The 20,854-nt window shown below is 34.8% G+C and overlaps 1 protein-coding gene across 1 annotated transcript in view; it reads right to left on the reverse strand.

Moving 5' to 3' along the window:
- Nucleotides 1-682: 682 nt before the first annotated feature.
- The window catches only part of LOC142352898 (uncharacterized), a 69,134-nt gene continuing 48,962 nt past the window's right edge, over nt 683-20,854 (reverse strand). Inside the window, exons 4-8 of the mRNA XM_075405053.1 lie at nt 20,499-20,798; nt 12,346-12,645; nt 9,243-9,312; nt 4,624-4,958; nt 683-1,763 (exon numbers count right to left, since the gene is read on the reverse strand). Of these exons, the coding sequence (XP_075261168.1) occupies nt 787-1,763; nt 4,624-4,958; nt 9,243-9,312; nt 12,346-12,645; nt 20,499-20,798 (1,982 nt within the window). The 3' untranslated portion in view covers nt 683-786. The remainder of the gene's footprint in view (nt 1,764-4,623; nt 4,959-9,242; nt 9,313-12,345; nt 12,646-20,498; nt 20,799-20,854) is intronic.

The raw sequence follows: 20,854 nt of genomic DNA on the forward strand, positions 1-20,854 counted from the left end.
AGAAACGTGTTCTCTACACATAGAGTACAAGGAATTTTACTATGAAATGTCTAAGAAGTACCATGCTCAGATCTCTGGCCGTAGTAAAAATCATAGTAAATTTTTTATGATTCAGTACTGAAATATCATGAGACTCAGGTCCGGATTGTTTTCACCACCCTGTTTTGCTCCTATGACTTGGCGAGATCAATTTTCCCTGTAACTCCTCAATTGGATCCCAAACTGAGAAACAACAAGAAAATTTTAACTTCTTTGTCAACTATCCTACATCCACGAACACTGGAATGTGAACTGGAATGAACAGTGGAGAGTGCCCATATTAACTGTAGCAAAAAGAAACATTTTTTGCTGTATTTGGATACGGAAAAGTTACCGACATCACTTTTCAAGTTCATTTTTCATCGCGCTTTTTCATCAGTGGATAGAGCTAATTGGCTGCTATGAAAAAGATACTAAACTTAGTACGGCACCGTTCAAACACCCTTATAAAATTTTCCAAATCTTCTAAGGTATTTTTTTACATAAACGTTAAAATGTTGCTCGTGACAGTTTTTATCAACGGCTTTAACAATTTCTTTAAGTTCGAGCAAACTGGGATGCTATATGGCACATGTCAATTGTCGCGGTTCGAGTATCGTTCGTACAGTCTCACGAAAAAAATTGCTCTAAAGATAAAGAAAACTATGTAAACACGTGTATTTATTCTGACAATGTACAATGAATTTGAAAATGAGCAAAAAAACTCTCTACTAACTGGTTATACAAACAATCAACAACAACATTATATTACAAATAAGTCTCTTTACTAGACACCGCGCTCCTTTCTTCCTGCAAACTAATGAACTTATTATTATTACTCTCTAGTTTGGCATTTCTCGATCTATACTGGGACCTGTCTGTTGACTTCCCCGAATTCTTCCCTCGATTTGGAGAATTTTCGGGAACTGTAAGTTGAACTTTGAGCCTGTGGTTTGCAGAACCGGGTTGAAGAAAGTCTTCATTTCGCATATGCGCGCCATTTTCATCAGTGACGTCAACGACACTTGTGAACAACTTTTGTTGCTTCGCTCTGATTGGTTGATTATCACACTCGTCCGAAAAGGATATATGATTTTTGATTGGCTGACCGGACGGCGTTAAAGAATTTGTCTTTCGCTCATTAGCCGGAATAACCTCCAATGTTGTCAAAATCGGTTTATCGGCGATTCTGCTAGTTGAACCGCTGATTTTTTGTGTTCGGCCATTGAGCATAAATTCAAGCCGTTTCTGTTTTACCTGAGGCAAATTGGATATTGATAAGGAATGGGTACTCATGCTGGGGTGTAATTTTGGGGGGTAAAGGTTACCACCGGTCATTAATGAGTCATTGAGGGGACCAGCGTCTGTTTTCTCCGGGCTCTTGAAATTGGAACTGCAAATGTATGTATCTTCATTACCTTCTGAATTATTTGAAATTGCTCTGTGTCGGAAGTAGCTAAACGGCTCATCGTCAGAGTCGCTTAGCCGAAAACTTCCAAACTTTCGCTGTTTTGGGTTAATTACGTCATCAATGACAAAAAGAGGCGTGAAATTTTCATTTAGGTCACTCGGGTTGTCTCGCAATTCAGTTGTGAGGTCTTCGTCTTCAAAATCTGATTCGTCGCTGTTTGGAGTCACTTCGCCCAAGTGGAAGTTGACAGGTTTTGGGGGGACTATTTTCTCAAATTCCGCCAGTTTGAGTTTGGAAGGGTTTTTGTAGACAACTTCATGTTTCGCCGTCGACACTGTAAACACGTATGAACACTAAATAAAGCAGTATAGTGCATAATTATAATTCTAAAAGTGTACTTTTTTCAGTAAGTCAGATAATGAGATCAACAAGAAATTCAGTCTTATTAATTCAGAGAGAAACGATCATCTTCATCAGAAAAGTTAGTATCCTACGAGCAATAACTTATCCTACACAATTATGTACCGTTGTGCTTGAAAAAAGTTAACATCTAACATTTCTATGCCAAAACTGTTCCTCACATCAAATTTTAATTCGCGAAATTAAAAGGTTCAGCTTAGTAACTCATTTCAGAAAAATATTTGAACGAAAACTACAATCATGAACAAACGGAGAAATTTGTATAACTGATTCTAAAGAGTGAGGTTTCTACGAAAAATGTAAGAGATGGAGGATATTTGCACCAAATTAAGGTGCAGTGAATTTCATTTTTCTTTAAAAAAGTAAATTAGAAAGACTGAACACAATAAATAGCACTTCAAAAATGCATGTAACAAGAAATTGGTATTTCAATTTTCCCTGCAAATAGGGAAATGAAAAAATATTTGCAAAAAAACAGACATGAAATAGCTGGAAAAAGAGAACATTGTGTAGTTTGAGCAGCATAATTTGCGTATGAGTAAATTGCGTGTAACATGCGTTTCACCTTTGTGATCAAAACGTGACAAAAATTTTAAAATCTTTTCTTAAAAAAGCTTAAGCTTGTATACGATGAAAACTTTTCTGAAAAATCGCAAAAACAAGATCAGCAGCCGTCGACAAAATTATCGCGAATCTTTTCTTTCACAAAACCTTGGAAAATCTTTTTTAATTTTCCAAGATTTTGCAGAAACCGGAAGTAGCATGATATTAAATTTATGATTGAAGCTGAGCCTTTACAAATTAGGAATGACGCAAAAAATCAGTTTTCAACGTAGCATTACAGTTAATTGATCTTTACAAATGATCTTTACAATTAATTTTCACTATATTTGCTAGTTTTGAAAAATTTTAAAGAAAAGAACTTTGAGAATAATCTATCCAAAAATCAAATAGTATCGAAGCCTCTCATTTCCCTGAAGAGCTCCTTAAGACACTTTGTCGATGATACGCCGATAATTAGCACTTCTTCATCAGTGATGTTAAGTGGTTCACGAGAAAGCAAAGTCGTCATCACAGCAGGTATCGAAAAAAAATAACATAGTTGAATGCGTTAAGCAAAAGAGAATAACGTCAACCGAATTTCTCACGAACGTCAGGGGGCTCAATTAGTTTGTAGACTGTCTCTACCCGGGGCGCTATTTCGGGGAATAAATATACACTAATGACCCTAAACGATGTTTCTAGAGCTTATAAAACACCACTAGTAAAATTTAAAGACTTAAAACAAATTTGACCTCCTTGTCAGTTGAAATTTTCAAGTAAAGTACCCCTATTTAAGGTCAGCTGCTTAAACTTGCGATTGAGAAAGCAATTCAGGTCATAAAAAATGAAAAAATATCAAGAACGTAAAAGTCACTCAATAAGTCAAAACGGCGGAGGAAAAAATGCATCGAAGAAGACAGACACAATAAAAATAATTGCATTACACTTCTGTTGCATGAAATTAATACCTCGAACTCGAGACTTGACAAGATTTCTGATATAACCGCCGATTTGCAATCTCAGTTAATTCAATTTGCAAATTAAGACAATATCACTAAATTCTCTCTATGGCGAATCAAAATTCCAGTTGAGCAACTTCATAAAGACATGAGGATCAACACTAAGAAATGCCAAATTATCTAAGATTGGCTGTGAATGCGGTAAATTTATGGGATCTAACCTGTTCTCCCAGCTTAGTGGGCTTGTATTTTTACGCCCTCCAAGCGCGCGTGCTATTTTTTTACATATTTTACATTGTAATGCGCTATATAACAACATATAATTTGTAACTGGGGCGTACAAAACACTAGGGGACCGAAACAGAATAGATCCAATTTGTGTAATATCTACGCTTCAGACGTGGAAAAGAACGTTTGCGGTTTCTACGAGTCAATCTTATAAAACTTTGCGTTTCTAAGCGCAAGATCTTAAGTAATTTTGCGTTAAATTTAGCGTTGATCTTACATAATTTTGCTTTTCTAAGCAATGATCTTATAAGATCTACGTTCAGAAACTCAAAGTTAACTAAAGTTAGTGTCCGGTTTATAAAAAATACATTGTTTAGGAAACCTAAGTTATCGTTGTAGAGTTGTAGAAGAGGTGACAAGCATTTTGGAGAGTAGTGGTTTGCGTCTCGCAAACAGATGTTTATGCATTGAAACAGCGTGAGAGCAATGCGTCGAAGGGCTACTTTTATGTAAAAATCTACGCTTAGAAACGCAAAATTATGTAAGACAAGCGGTAACCGGTGCTGGCCAGTTAGAATGTTCACCGCAAAATTATGTAAGAAAATTGCGGTGAATTTTCTAACTCGCCGACATCAGTTACCTCTTATCTTACCCTCGTCCCTGGGTTATCACATATTAAAATTTAACTGAGAAATAATCCCCGATGAAAGGCTTTTAGTACAACCATGCATGGTTAAAAAGAGATATTCTTATTAAATACCAGAAGAACTATGCAATCAACAGTTTGCACACAATAATTTAATTTACAAAGACGAAATAGCGGAGCTGTCACCAACTTATTTTACTTAATCAGCCAAGCAGTCAACTCTGACATCGTAACAAAGTTTCTAACAAGAAAATTAATGATTTCTGGCACTGAGTAGAACGACATAAAAATATTTCGTACGAATTGAAATACTACAATATTCTATGAACGACGAAAACTGATTGATGTTTTCCTTAACGTCACCCTTAAAACGGGTTCATGGACTTGTGAGCACTAACGTGTAACCGAGTTATGCGCCTGGAATCCCGCAACTCTGCTAGGAGTAGCAGGTGTGATCAAAAGAGACACATGATTATTGTTCACATTTGGACCCAGTCCCGCGACGTGATTGGACAGTGACCCATCAATTACCCCCGTGTGGTGTCCCCCTACGCCCCCATGGAGGTGTTTGTTCCTGTTGATTATGGAAGAGGGGCCATTTTGGACAAGAGTATTTGGGAAGTCACTTGAGGTGGTTGTTGTGTTGTTGTTGTTTGTTGCTCTTTTGTGTTTTCTGGTTGAGGTAGGCGATGTGTCACCTAAACATGAAAACTGGAAAATCAGAGGTGAATGGCTCAACAACTAGCCGCTATTTAACTTTATTTTGTTTAACTTTGAGAAGTATAGTTCCAATTTCAACTAATGATGATGGAGCTCAAAGTTTCCAACATAAAAAAAATAAAGAATTCCGTTTATACAATACAATGATGATACAAATGTAAGCTCTTCGACGAATAAACATTTTATAAACCGAGAAACATAATTTTTCATAAGGTCACAAAACGTTAAATTCAGTTATTAAATTGACAAAACTAAGAAAATGCACGAAATCTGTTCTGCGACGCCATGTAAGTCTCAGAAGAGTGTATAAACCGTATTGAGGCCTTGTTCGCTTAATCCGGCAACATAAAAGGGCCTTCCGTTATTTATAATTTACGATGCTAAGGCCGAACGAAGATTAATGAACCGGTTTGAGGATCAAACAGATTTCCATGTAACCATTAAAAAAACGTAAAAGTTCTGTAGTAATCATAACAGGTTCTGATACTGAGATCAATCATTTTTTCCTAGTTACATTACCTTAATCAACCAAAAATATTTTGGAGCAAGCACAACAACCGTCTAATTGTTTTCTTAAAATTTAGGAGAGTATTGGTATACATTACTGATCGTTCAACGTCAAATAAAACACAAATTAATAATTAATTGTTCTCGAGTAGGATGTACACTTCTCTGCAACACATATGGTATGAATTATGTACCATTATAACAAATCTACTCGACAGGTCACCAATAGGTCCAAGAGGTCCTAAACTAGAAAAGACCAGTACCATTACTATGATCAATGGTGTGAATGCGTGGCGTATCATAGTAGGAGAAATCAGGGGGAAAACTCAAAACCTTATTCTGAATTTTATGAGATCAGTCGAGTTTTGTTAAAAAAAGAAAGCGAAAAACTCCAAGCTCTCCACGAAAAAATTGTCCCTAAAATTAGTTAAGTTGCGCTTAAGTTCTCTTGCACTTATATGTTGCACTTCTAAAACAAGTTTAGGACAGCAATTTAAATTGAAGTTAAGTCATTTTCGTACTCTCACTCCTAATTTTTAGGACTTAGGCCGCTGCTTTTGTTTGCTGTTTTAGGTTGTTTTGATTGGACTCTTTTTGCTTTTTATTTGTTGCTGTGAAATTCACCGTCTGGCTTTCATGTTCACAAGGCAATTTTTTTTAAGTTCATAGTCAATTTGTTTTTTATGAGGTAATCAGTAACCAGGTCCAAAAATTGGCTGAAATCTTCAGTTGTTGATTCCATTTCTTTTTAACAACAGTATCGTCAGCGTATAAGGTCAAACAGTTCAGACTACAGTACTCACCTATGTCGTTTATATACACAAGAAAAAGAAGTGGTCCTAGTACTGATCCTTTTGATACCTCATACTCAACTTCTGCGAAATTGGAGTATACATTTCCTGAATTTACCCCTTGTGGCCTATTGCCTAGATAAGATTTCAAAAATTTTTGCATGTGACTCCTCAGTCCCAAGTTGTTTAGTTTGTCCAAAAAGGATTGTGTGTTTAACGGTATCGAACGCTTTTTAGAAATCGATGAACATAGCTTTAGTTTCTGCAATACCATCCTCCCAATCTTGCCTGACGCTCTCAATTAGAAATACCAAGGCTTCAACAGTGCTCTTATTTGGCCTAAACCCAAATTGATTTTGTTTAAGAGTTTGAATTTTCCAGAAAATTTAGCATTCCTTCTAGAACCAATTTCTCAATAGATTTTCCTATTGTTGGAAGCAAACTGATCGGTCTGTAAGTTTCAGCAATTAGAGGTTCTCCTTTTTTATACAGTGGGATAATTACGGTAAGAAGTTCGGGAAAACGCTGTCATTAAAACATTTGTTGACCAAATAGGTAGGAGTCGGAACAACAGCAAACTATTTTCCGGAGTATCAAATTGTTTCGTTCGTCATAATCTGAGCTGTTTTTGTTTTTCACGTTTTTGGTTGCCACAGAAAACTATTTTTCTGATTTTGTGTAGAAATCTGATATTGACGCTTGTAATTTGTATGTTATTTTTTTTCAGGACCCAGTTTATCAGCTATTTTTTTCGAATGGTGGTGAAAAACTGGTTAAAAGTTTCGGTCTCTTCCTGCGATAAAGTAGGTTGTTGTTGTTTTTAGGTGTCTCCTCCTAACATTTTGATAGTATCAAGAATATTTTATTAATAACCTTTACGTTCATAACTAAAAACGTTTGTGAAAAGTTTTTCCTTTTTTCGACAACTGTTTTCTTTCGCAATTTCCTAATTCTATTAAATCTCTTCTTATTGTCATTTTTGTTGCATTTATCTTTGATAAAGTTTTTGCTTTTTGCAGCAAGGTTTTTAACTGTGGTATCGATCCATCTCTTATGTCTGAGAGTCTCCGATTTCTTCTCTGGTACATAACGTTTTTTTTCATCAATGATAGTTTGCTGAAATTTTTCAAATGCTGAGTCCCAGTCCAGGAGACAAAATTTGTCTTGAAAACATTGGGATTGTGTTTGAATTTCAATACTAGTTTTTCTAATACAAAAAGGTTTTCGAGAATAGCACAATTTCTGCAACACTCTTGCATTTTTACCCTGTTTATTTAGTTTCCTCATCTAGTTCAGTTTGAACAGTGTTGTGATAAGTTATTGTAGACTTTAGATCATCTAACTGCACTTTTTCTGAGCAATAAACTACATCAATTCTTGCTTACGAATTGATGTTCTCCCTGGTTAATGCTGTCAGAGACTTTTTGTTAAGATCGCACCCACCTAGGACATTTTTTAACGTAAAAAAATTTGCATTTATTTTTGAGTGATCAATATTTAAATCTCCACACATTAAATGCATCTCATTGGGCTTGAGTGTCATTTTTTCAAAAGGTTCTTCAAACGTTTTTGACAACTCGGCTAAACTTTTTTTCGGTTTGAGGTATACAACAGTCAAAACCAGATCTTTTCCATATTTTTTGCTTTCAATTTTGATTTATAGCAATTGACATTTTTCACTAGGAAATTTCTGCAGAACCGTTTTCACCACGTTTTCCCTCACAAAAATTGCAACTCCTCCTCCTTTTCCTATTTAAAGGTTGTTTTTGTCAAGCAGCTGGTATCTACTAAGCGATAAACATTTGATGTTGCTGTCATCTTTGAGCCTAGTTTCGGTTAGGTATATAGCCAATGGCTGTGATTCTGTTTTCGCCAAAAAAAACTTCGAAATGGTTTAAAATTTTATAGACAGATCTAATGTTCTGCAATAAAAAAATATTTTAATCGTTTAAATCAGTGAAAACTCTTAACTGAATTAGAACACTTTTATCACTCTTTTAATGTAAAATGAAACTCCCTGTGCGTTCTTTTTTTACACGGTTAACAAATCAAAGAAAATGCATGGAGTTCATTTTACAGTAAACCAGCTTATAGGTTGATCTGATGTTCTAAAACAAAATATTATTTTTGATCGTTTTAATAAGTCAAAGCTCTTAACTGAATTAGAACAGTTTTACCACTACTTTATTGTAAAATGAAACTCCCATGAAAAAAAAGATTTCACAGTTTAACTTTACAATAAACCAGCGGTAAAAGTGTTCTAATTCAGTTAAGAACTTGTACTAATTTAAACAATAAAAATTATTGCAAGCTCTTCACTGAATTAGAACACTTTACCACTCGTTTATTGTAAAGTTAAACTGTGAAATCTTTTTTTCATGGGAGTTTCATTTTACAATAAAGTAGTGGTAAAACTGTTCTAATTCAGTTAAGAGCTTTGGCTTATTAAAACGATCAAAAATAATATTTTGTTTTAGAACATCAGATCAACCTATAAAAATTTAAACGACTTCAAAGTCTTTTTCGGCGCGAGAAGAAACACAGCCATTGGCTATATGCCTAACCGAAATGTGGTTCAAAGATGACGGGAAGATCAAATGTTTATCGCTCAGTAGTTACCAGCTGTTTGACTCAAACAACCGGCAAATAGGAAAAGGAGGAGGAGTTGCAATTTTTGTGAGGAAAAATGTCGTGAAAACGGATCTCCAGAAATTTCCTAGTAGGAACTGTCAATTGCTAACAATCAAAATTGAAAGCAAAAATTATGGAAAAAGTAATGGTTTTGACTGTTGTATACATCAAACCCAATACAAGTTTATCCGAATTTTGTCAAAAACTTTTGAGGTACATTTTGAAAAAAATGACACTAAATTCAAAACGCATGCATTTAATGTGTGGAGATTTCAATAATGATCACTCAAAAACAAATGCAAAATTTTCGACGATAAAAACGTGGTCGGAGGGTATGATATTAACAATATGTCTCTGACAGGATTCACCAGGGAGACCACCAATTCTCAAACGAAAGTTGATGTAGTATATTGCTCACAGGAAGTGCAAGTAGACGTTCTAAAATTTAAAATAACTGGTCACTAAAATGTTCAATCCAAACTAGATGAGAAAACGGAAGAAACAGGGTTAAAATGCAAGAGTACTACAGAAATTGGTCTATTCTAGAAAACATTTCTGTGTTAGACTTTAATCAACCCATGTAAGGAACAACGGGGAAATTTTGGTGACCAAATCGCAGCCTGTCATAGTCGCGGACACATGATATCGAGACATTATCATGTAAAAATAGTGAATATCATTTGCCTGAGCAACGCGAGCTAGTTAATCGCATGCGAAGGGGAAAAATTGAGAAAAAAATCTCGGCTTGGCGACATTTTATTGCCAACTCGCTCAATGGCAGGTAAGGGTTATTCAAAAGCTTTTTCTGATCAATGAGCGAGGAGCGCTACCAACGCCAGTCCCCATTTGTCGAAAAAAGGGAATAATGATGAAACAAAAAAAAGAGGGATGATGATGAATCTAAATATTTTCATTTTAGTTTTGAGATTATTGGTCCATGATACCGATTAGACAAAGATTGAAAAGTTTTTTTAGAAATCCTGATCACCAGTCAGTTAATAAGTGAGTTTTAACTCTCCAAATCCAGATAAAATCACATTGGTAACACGATCTTGTAAATAATAATGTACAGCTTAAGGCAAGGGCGTCTTTCAAAAGTAATAACGCTGGATCAAATTTGTTATTTCTTATTATTTGAAATTTTAGGGAAATTATTATAAAACAAATCAAGCTGTGTTTGCAGTTAACGCAGTATCACATATGACTACATTGAAAACTAAACATGGTCAAAAATTATTTGTTATGTTTAATTGATTGTACCTTTGAATTCTTAAAAGGATCGCGTACGAAAAACAATGTGATTTCTATGGTATCATGTATGTTTCACGTATGAACAGAAAGAGTTTTCGACCCATTAATCGTTAGAAACAAACAAATAGAAGAGAAATTTTTGGGACACATTTTTCTGTTCGAGGTAAAAGGTAATTCTCTGGTTTTGCAGTTTTCTTCCCACAACACTGACGACCAACAAACTACTCCAGCACAAACACCGGAAAATTATCACATAACAGATGTAACGTTATTATAACACAAAAAGCAAATATAATCAATATAGCAAACTATAATTGTTGAAGTCCCTAAATTTTCAAAGAAATTAACGTTGTTTTTTTGCAACACTCCAAGAGGATCGCTAATATGTTTAACAAAAATTTAAAAGGCCAATTAGTTGATAAAATTCCAGGAGAAAAAAATTGTCTTCTACTGATTCCATTTGTAAGAGTGTGGGCTAAAAACTTATCAATTAAAATATCCCGCGTATTATAAAATTAACTTGACAGCTCTGGTAAGCAATCGGTTGAAACAAAAAGAATAGTTCTAAAAATTATCTTCCCCAAAATTTCTTCAAATTTCTTCCCAAAGTTCCCAAAAAGTTGTTTCTTTTTAACAGTGTCATGTTTCATTTCACCAAGAAATTCCAAACGAAAACCGTTTTTAAATTTACTTGTTCTTAATTAATTAATACTTTAGTTAATTGTTAAAACTAGTTACACAGGTAGATGGAAAAATCACTAATCATAACATGAAAGATAAAACATTTTTTGCCATTTCTTGAAATTGGGTTTAGGCTTACAAAGTTGTTTGAATTACACGATATTAGTTGTTTGATGTCAAAATTAGCTGACCTCGACAAAAAATACAATCAAAGAACGAAATACCATTTCAATAGTTTATAAGATCTCCAATTGACATCAAACCCGGTGCAACGATTCCTACTAATCTCATTAGGATTCCTGATTATCTTACTAAAACCCGCTTTTCCGTAATTTCTTGCTCGGAAAAAACTTTCACCCACTTTTCAGTAATTTCCTGCTCGGAAAAAAACGTTCACCCGCTTTTCCGTAATTTCCTGCTCGGAAAAACACTTCGCCCGCTTTTCCGTAATTTCCCGCTCGGAAAAAAACTTTTGACTGTTTTTCTCACAAATCCTACTAGGAAATCTTACAATTACTTTTTTCCCAATTTCCTGCTAGGAATTTTTTCTCTCTATGTATTAATTTGAATCATTTTTATGTTGCAAAGTACCGCAAAAAACAAAGCAATCCCACTGAAGTTTTCACACAGTTTAAAGACAAAAAACGGGGTCCAAAATTTTTCGCCTTAAAATAATTTTTCTCCCGGGCCTTTACGGAAAGTTTTATGTAAACTTTGCCGTCGATAACGTATTTGAAAAACTTGTTTCAACAAATATAGTTCAGCGATCATTTCTCGATTTCGATTATCGCTTGCTCGTATTTCAGTTCATCTATGAACTCATGATATCTGTAGGAAACGGGTATGCTTCTCGGGCAAATTTTGGTATTTCGATTAAAAACATTCACTTCAAAGAAACCTGATTCGAAGAAACCTTTAACTTTGACATCAAGTCAAGCGTCGTTATCAGTAGTGGCACTTTCAATTCTGAAGATTTCCTCTTGTAATGTCTGACGACAGGGCTCTGCTTCGAAATCAACTCAGTCCTCATTGAACAGGTTCGCGAAAATGTCACGTAAGCCATTGTGTCTGGTGTTCACCGCAAAATTATGTAAGAAAATTGCGGTGAATTTTCTAACTCGCCGACATCAGTTACCTCTTATCTTACCCTCGTCCCTGGGTTATCACATATTAAAATTTAACTGAGAAATAATCCCCGATGAAAGGCTTTTAGTACAACCATGCATGGTTAAAAAGAGATATTCTTATTAAATACCAGAAGAACTATGCAATCAACAGTTTGCACACAATAATTTAATTTACAAAGACGAAATAGCGGAGCTGTCACCAACTTATTTTACTTAATCAGCCAAGCAGTCAACTCTGACATCGTAACAAAGTTTCTAACAAGAAAATTAATGATTTCTGGCACTGAGTAGAACGACATAAAAATATTTCGTACGAATTGAAATACAACAATATTCTATGAACGACGAAAACTGATTGATGTTTTCCTTAACGTCACCCTTAAAACGGGTTCATGGACTTGTGAGCACTAACGTGTAACCGAGTTATGCGCCTGGAATCCCGCAACTCTGCTGGGAGTAGCAGGTGTGATCAAAAGAGACACATGATTATTGTTCACATTTGGACCCAGTCCCGCGACGTGATTGGACAGTGACCCATCAATTACCCCCGTGTGGTGTCCCCCTACGCCCCCATGGAGGTGTTTGTTCCTGTTGATTATGGAAGAGGGGCCATTTTGGACAAGAGTATTTGGGAAGTCACTTGAGGTGGTTGTTGTGTTGTTGTTGTTTGTTGCTCTTTTGTGTTTTCTGGTTGAGGTAGGCGATGTGTCACCTAAACATGAAAACTGGAAAATCAGAGGTGAATGGCTCAACAACTAGCCGCTATTTAACTTTATTTTGTTTAACTTTGAGAAGTATAGTTCCAATTTCAACTAATGATGATGGAGCTCAAAGTTTCCAACATAAAAAAAATAAAGAATTCCGTTTATACAATACAATGATGATACAAATGTAAGCTCTTCGACGAATAAACATTTTATAAACCGAGAAACATAATTTTTCATAAGGTCACAAAACGTTAAATTCAGTTATTAAATTGACAAAACTAAGAAAATGCACGAAATCTGTTCTGCGACGCCATGTAAGTCTCAGAAGAGTGTATAAACCGTATTGAGGCCTTGTTCGCTTAATCCGGCAACATAAAAGGGCCTTCCGTTATTTATAATTTACGATGCTAAGTCCGAACGAAGATTAATGAACCGGTTTGAGGATCAAACAGATTTCCATGTAACCATTGAAAAAACGTAAAAGTTCTGTAGTAATCATAACAGGTTCTGATACTGAGATCAATCATTTTTTCCTAGTTACATTACCTTAATCAACCAAAAATATTTTGGAGCAAGCACAACAACCGTTTAATTGTTTTCTTAAAATTTAGGAGAGTATTGGTATACATTACTGATCGTTCAACGTCAAATAAAACACAAATTAATAATTAATTGTTCTCGAGTAGGATGTACACTTCTCTGCAACACATATGGTATGAATTATGTACCATTATAACAAATCTACTCGACAGGTCACCAATAGGTCCAAGAGGTCCTAAACTAGAAAAGACCAGTACCATTACTATGATCAATGGTGTGAATGCGTGGCGTATCATAGTAGGAGAAATCAGGGGGAAAACTCAAAACCTTATTCTGAATTTTATGAGATCAGTCGAGTTTTGTTAAAAAAAGAAAGCGAAAAACTCCAGGCTCTCCACGAAAAAATTGTCCCTAAAATTAGTTAAGTTGCGCTTAAATTCTCTTGCACTTATATGTTGCACTTCTAAAACAAATTTAGGACAGCAATTTAAAATGAAGTTGAGTCATTTTCGTACCCTCACTCCTATTTTTTAGGACTTAGGCCGCTGCTTTTGTTTGCTGTTTTAGGTTGTTTTGATTGGACGCTTTTTGCTAGCAGTGTATCAATTTCTTCTCTCATAATTACATTTTTGAGACAATCTATTTGGCATCCTGCTCTCAAAATTTCAGCTAATTTTTTCAGCAGTTCAAAAATGTACATGACCCTTATTGAGTAAATGTGATTTGATTTTCGTTCGGGGCACGTGGAGGTTGATTTAGGCTTATTAAAAATAATTATAGTAATTTGTTCTTTTTTGACTAAAGTTGCAAAATTAGGGTTTTATTGCTTGTTCCATAGACTAGTACGCCAAAGCTCACATTATGCTGGACATACACTTTGTATGTTGATAACAGTTGTTTAAAAGTTAAAATCGATCCGAGCCAGCAAAAAAGTACTGAGAATTTATTCAGTTTTGAGCAAAGGTTTTAATATGCTCGCCGACGTTCAGATTGGCATGCAATTCTATACCTAAGTATTTCAGTGATGATCTTTGTGTCAGGTATATTTCATTTATCTTTATTTGTTGCTGTGAAATTCACCGTCTGGCTTTCATGTTCACAAGGCAATTTTTTTTAAGTTCATAGTCAATTTGTTTTTTATGAGGTAATCAGTAACCAGGTCCAAAAATTGGCTGAAATCTTCAGTTGTTGATTCCATTTCTTTTTAACAACAGTATCGTCAGCGTATAAGGTCAAACAGTTCAGACTACAGTACTCACCTATGTCGTTTATATACACAAGAAAAAGAAGTGGTCCTAGTACCGATCCTTTTGATACCTCATACTCAACTTCTGCGAAATTGGAGTATACATTTCCTGAATTTACCTCTTGTGGCCTATTGCCTAGATAAGATTTCAAAAATTTTTGCATGTGACTCCTCAGTCCCAAGTTGTTTAGTTTGTCCAAAAAGGATTGTGTGTTTAACGGTATCGAACGCTTTTTAGAAATCGATGAACATAGCTTTAGTTTATGCAATACCATCCTCCCAATCTTGCCTGACGCTCTCAATTAGAAATACCAAGGCTTCAACAGTGCTCTTATTTGGCCTAAACCCAAATTGATTTTGTTTAAGAGTTTGAATTTTCCAGAAAATTTAGCATTCCTTCTAGAACCAATTTCTCAATAGATTTTCCTATTGTTGGAAGCAAACTGATCGGTCTGTAAGTTTCAGCAATTAGAGGTTCTCCTTTTTTATACAGTGGGATAATTAAAACATAATTAAACCAAATAGGTAGGAGTCGGAACAACAGCAAACTATTTTCCGGAGTATCAAATTGTTTCGTTCGTCATAATCTGAGCTGTTTTTGTTTTTCACGTTTTTGGTTGCCACAGAAAACTATTTTTCTGATTTTGTGTAGAAATCTGATATTGACGCTTGTAATTTGTATGTTATTTTTTTTCAGGACCCAGTTTATCAGCTATTTTTTTCGAATGGTGGTGAAAAACTGGTTAAAAGTTTCGGTCTCTTCCTGCGATAAAGTAGGTTGTTGTTGTTTTTAGGTGTCTCCTCCTAACATTTTGATAGTATCAAGAATATTTTGTTAATAACCTTTACGTTCATAACTAAAAACGTTTGTGAAAAGTTTTTCCTTTTTTCGACAACTGTTTTCTTTCGCAAATTCCTAATTCTATTAAATCTCTTCTTATTGTCATTTTTGTTGCATTTATCTTTGATAAAGTTTTTGCTTTTTGCAGCAAGGTTTTTAACTGTGGTATCGATCCATCTCTTATGTCTGAGAGTCTCCGATTTCTTCTCTGGTACATAACGTTTTTTTTTCATCAATGATAGTTTGCTGAAATTTTTCAAATGCTGAGTCCCAGTCCAGGAGACAAAATTTGTCTTGGAAACATTGGGATTGTGTTTGAATTTCAATACTAGTTTTTCTAATACAAAAAGGTTTTCGAGAATAGCACAATTTCTGCAACACTCTTGCATTTTTACCCTGTTTATTTAGTTTCCTCATCTAGTTCAGTTTGAACAGTGTTGTGATAAGTTATTGTAGACTTTAGATCATCTAACTGCACTTTTTCTGAGCAATAAACTACATCAATTCTTGCTTACAAATTGATGTTCTCCCTGGTTAATGCTGTCAGAGACTTTTTGTTAAGATCGCACCCACCTAGGACATTTTTTAACGTAAAAAAATTTGCATTTATTTTTGAGTGATCAATATTTAAATCTCCACACATTAAATGCATCTCATTGGGCTTGAGTGTCATTTTTTCAAAAGGTTCTTTAAACGTTTTTGACAACTCGGCTAAACTTTTTTCGGTTTGAGGTATACAACAGTCAAAACCAGATCTTTTCCATATTTTTTGCTTTCAATTTTGATTTATAGCAATTGACATTTTTCACTAGGAAATTTCTGCAGAACCGTTTTCACCACGTTTTCCCTCACAAAAATTGCAACTCCTCCTCCTTTTCCTATTTAAAGGTTGTTTTTGTCAAGCAGCTGGTATCTACTAAGCGATAAACATTTGATGTTGCTGTCATCTTTGAGCCTAGTTTCGGTTAGGTATATAGCCAATGGCTGTGATTCTGTTTTCGCCAAAAAAAACTTCGAAATGGTTTAAAATTTTATAGACAGATCTAATGTTCTGCAATAAAAAAATATTTTAATCGTTTAAATCAGTGAAAACTCTTAACTGAATTAGAACACTTTTATCACTCTTTTAATGTAAAATGAAACTCCCTGTGCGTTCTTTTTTTACACGGTTAACAAATCAAAGAAAATGCATGGAGTTCATTTTACAGTAAACCAGCTTATAGGTTGATCTGATGTTCTAAAACAAAATATTATTTTTGATCGTTTTAATAAGCCAAAGCTCTTAACTGAATTAGAACAGTTTTACCACTACTTTATTGTAAAATGAAACTCCCATGAAAAAAAGATTTCACAGTTTAACTTTACAATAAACCAGCGGTAAAAGTGTTCTAATTCAGTTAAGAACTTGTACTAATTTAAACAATAAAAATTATTGCAAGCTCTTCACTGAATTAGAACACTTTACCACTCGTTTATTGTAAAGTTAAACTGTGAAATCTTTTTTTCATGGGAGTTTCATTTTACAATAAAGTAGTGGTAAAACTGTTCTAATTCAGTTAAGAGCTTTGGCTTATTAAAACGATCAAAAATAATATTTTGTTTTAGAACATCAGATCAACCTATAAAAATTTAAACGACTTCAAAGTCTTTTTCGGCGCGAGAAGAAACACAGCCATTGGCTATATGCCTAACCGAAATGTGGTTCAAAGATGACGGGAAGATCAAATGTTTATCGCTCAGTAGTTACCAGCTGTTTGACTCAAACAACCGGCAAATAGGAAAAGGAGGAGGAGTTGCAATTTTTGTGAGGAAAAATGTCGTGAAAACGGATCTCCAGAAATTTCCTAGTAGGAACTGTCAATTGCTAACAATCAAAATTGAAAGCAAAAATTATGGAAAAAGTAATGGTTTTGACTGTTGTATACATCAAACCCAATACAAGTTTATCCGAATTTTGTCAAAAACTTTTGAGGTACATTTTGAAAAAAATGACACTAAATTCAAAACGCATGCATTTAATGTGTGGAGATTTCAATAATGATCACTCAAAAACAAATGCAAAATTTTCGACGATAAAAACGTGGTCGGAGGGTATGATATTAACAATATGTCTCTGACAGGATTCACCAGGGAGACCACCAATTCTCAAACGAAAGTTGATGTAGTATATTGCTCACAGGAAGTGCAAGTAGACGTTCTAAAATTTAAAATAACTGGTCACTAAAATGTTCAATCCAAACTAGATGAGAAAACGGAAGAAACAGGGTTAAAATGCAAGAGTACTACAGAAATTGGTCTATTCTAGAAAACATTTCTGTGTTAGACTTTAATCAACCCATGTAAGGAACAACGGGGAAATTTTGGTGACCAAATCGCAGCCTGTCATAGTCGCGGACACATGATATCGAGACATTATCATGTAAAAATAGTGAATATCATTTGCCTGAGCAACGCGAGCTAGTTAATCGCATGCGAAGGGGAAAAATTGAGAAAAAAATCTCGGCTTGGCGACATTTTATTGCCAACTCGCTCAATGGCAGGTAAGGGTTATTCAAAAGCTTTTTCTGATCAATGAGCGAGGAGCGCTACCAACGCCAGTCCCCATTTGTCGAAAAAAGGGAATAATGATGAAACAAAAAAAAGAGGGATGATGATGAATCTAAATATTTTCATTTTAGTTTTGAGATTATTGGTCCATGATACCGATTAGACAAAGATTGAGAAAGTTTTTTTAGAAATCCTGATCACCAGTCAGTTAATAAGTGAGTTTTAACTCTCCAAATCCAGATAAAATCACATTGGTAACACGATCTTGTAAATAATAATGTACAGCTTAAGGCAAGGGCGTCTTTCAAAAGTAATAACGCTGGATCAAATTTGTTATTTCTTATTATTTGAAATTTTAGGGAAATTATTATAAAACAAATCAAGCTGTGTTTGCAGTTAACGCAGTATCACATATGACTACATTGAAAACTAAACATGGTCAAAAATTATTTGTTATGTTTAATTGATTGTACCTTTGAATTCTTAAAAGGATCGCGTACGAAAAACAATGTGATTTCTATGGTATCATGTATGTTTCACGTATGAACAGAAAGAGTTTTCGACCCATTAATCGTTAGAAACAAACAAATAGAAGAGAAATTTTTGGGACACATTTTTCTGTTCGAGGTAAAAGGTAATTCTCTGGTTTTGCAGTTTTCTTCCCACAACACTGACGACCAACAAACTACTCCAGCACAAACACCGGAAAATTATCACATAACAGATGTAACGTTATTATAACACAAAAAGCAAATATAATCAATATAGCAAACTATAATTGTTGAAGTCCCTAAATTTTCAAAGAAATTAACGTTGTTTTTTTGCAACACTCCAAGAGGATCGCTAATGTGTTTAACAAAAATTTAAAAGGCCAATTAGTTGATAAAATTCCAGGAGAAAAAAATTGTCTTCTACTGATTCCATTTGTAAGAGTGTGGGCTAAAAACTTATCAATTAAAATATCCCGCGTATTATAAAATTAACTTGACAGCTCTGGTAAGCAATCGGTTGAAACAAAAAGAATAGGTCTAAAAATTATCTTCCCCAAAATTTCTTCAAATTTCTTCCCAAAGTTCCCAAAAAGTTGTTTCTTTTTAACAGTGTCATGTTTCATTTCACCAAGAAATTCCAAACGAAAACCGTTTTTAAATTTACTTGTTCTTAATTAATTAATACTTTAGTTAATTGTTAAAACTAGTTACACAGGTAGATGGAAAAATCACTAATCATAACATGAAAGATAAAACATTTTTTGCCATTTCTTGAAATTGGGTTTAGGCTTACAAAGTTGTTTGAATTACACGATATTAGTTGTTTGATGTCAAAATTAGCTGACCTCGACAAAATATACAATCAAAGAACGAAATACCATTTCAATAGTTTATAAGATCTCCAATTGACATCAAACCCGGTGCAACGATTCCTACTAATCTCATTAGGATTCCTGATTATCTTACTAAAACCCGCTTTTCCGTAATTTCTTGCTCGGAAAAAACTTTCACCCACTTTTCAGTAATTTCCTGCTCGGAAAAAAACTTTCACCCGCTTTTCCGTAATTTCCTGCTCGGAAAAACACTTCGCCCGCTTTTCCGTAATTTCCCGCTCGGAAAAAAACTTTTGACTGCTTTTCTCACAAATCCTACTAGGAAATCTTACAATTACTTTTTTCCCAATTTCCTGCTAGGAATTTTTTCTCTCTATGTATTAATTTGAATCATTTTTATGTTGCAAAGTACCGCAAAAAACAAAGCAATCCCACTGAAGTTTTCACACAGTTTAAAGACAAAAAACGGGGTCCAAAATTTTTCGCCTTAAAATAATTTTTCTCCCGGGCCTTTACGGAAAGTTTTATGTAAACTTTGCCGTCGATAACGTATTTGAAAAACTTGTTTCAACAAATATAGTTCAACGATCATTTCTCGATTTCGATTATCGCTTGCTCGTATTTCAGTTCATCTATGAACTCATGATATCTGTAGGAAACGGGTATGCTTCTCGGGCAAATTTTGGTATTTCGATTAAAAACATTCACTTCAAAGAAACCTGATTCGAAGAAACCTTTAACTTTGACATCAAGTCAAGCGTCGTTATCAGTAGTGGCACTTTCAATTCTGAAGATTTCCTCTTGTAATGTCTGACGACAGGGCTCTGCTTCGAAATCAACTCAGTCCTCATTGAACAGGTTCGCGAAAATGTCACGTAAGCCATTGTGTCTGGTGTTCACCGCAAAATTATGTAAGAAAATTGCGGTGAATTTTCTAACTCGCCGACATCAGTTACCTCTTATCTTACCCTCATCCCTGGGTTATCACATATTAAAATTTAACTGAGAAATAATCCCCGATGAAAGGCTTTTAGTACAACCATGCATGGTTAAAAAGAGATATTCTTATTAAATACCAGAAGAACTATGCAATCAACAGTTTGCACACAATAATTTAATTTACAAAGACGAAATAGCGGAGCTGTCACCAACTTATTTTACTTAATCAGCCAAGCAGTCAACTCTGACATCGTAACAAAGTTTCTAACAAGAAAATTAATGATTTCTGGCACTGAGTAGAACGACATAAAAATATTTCGTACGAATTGAAATACAACAATATTCTATGAACGACGAAAACTGATTGATGTTTTCCTTAACGTCACCCTTAAAACGGGTTCATGGACTTGTGAGCACTAACGTGTAACCGAGTTATGCGCCTGGAATCCCGCAACTCTGCTGGGAGTAGCAGGTGTGATCAAAAGAGACACATGATTATTGTTCACATTTGGACCCAGTCCCGCGACGTGATTGGACAGTGACCCATCAATTACCCCCGTAAGGTGTCCCCCTACGCCCCCATGGAGGTGTTTGTTCCTGTTGATTATGGAAGAGGGGCCATTTTGGACAAGAGTATTTGGGAAGTCACTTGAGGTGGTTGTTGTGTTGTTGTTGTTTGTTGCTCTTTTGTGTTTTCTGGTTGAGGTAGGCGATGTGTCACCTAAACATGAAAACTGGAAAATCAGAGGTGAATGGCTCAACAACTAGCCGCTATTT

This window comes from Convolutriloba macropyga, chromosome 14 (assembly GCF_964194025.1).
Source record: "Convolutriloba macropyga chromosome 14, txConMacr16.3, whole genome shotgun sequence".
NCBI lineage: Eukaryota > Metazoa > Xenacoelomorpha > Acoela > Convolutidae > Convolutriloba > Convolutriloba macropyga.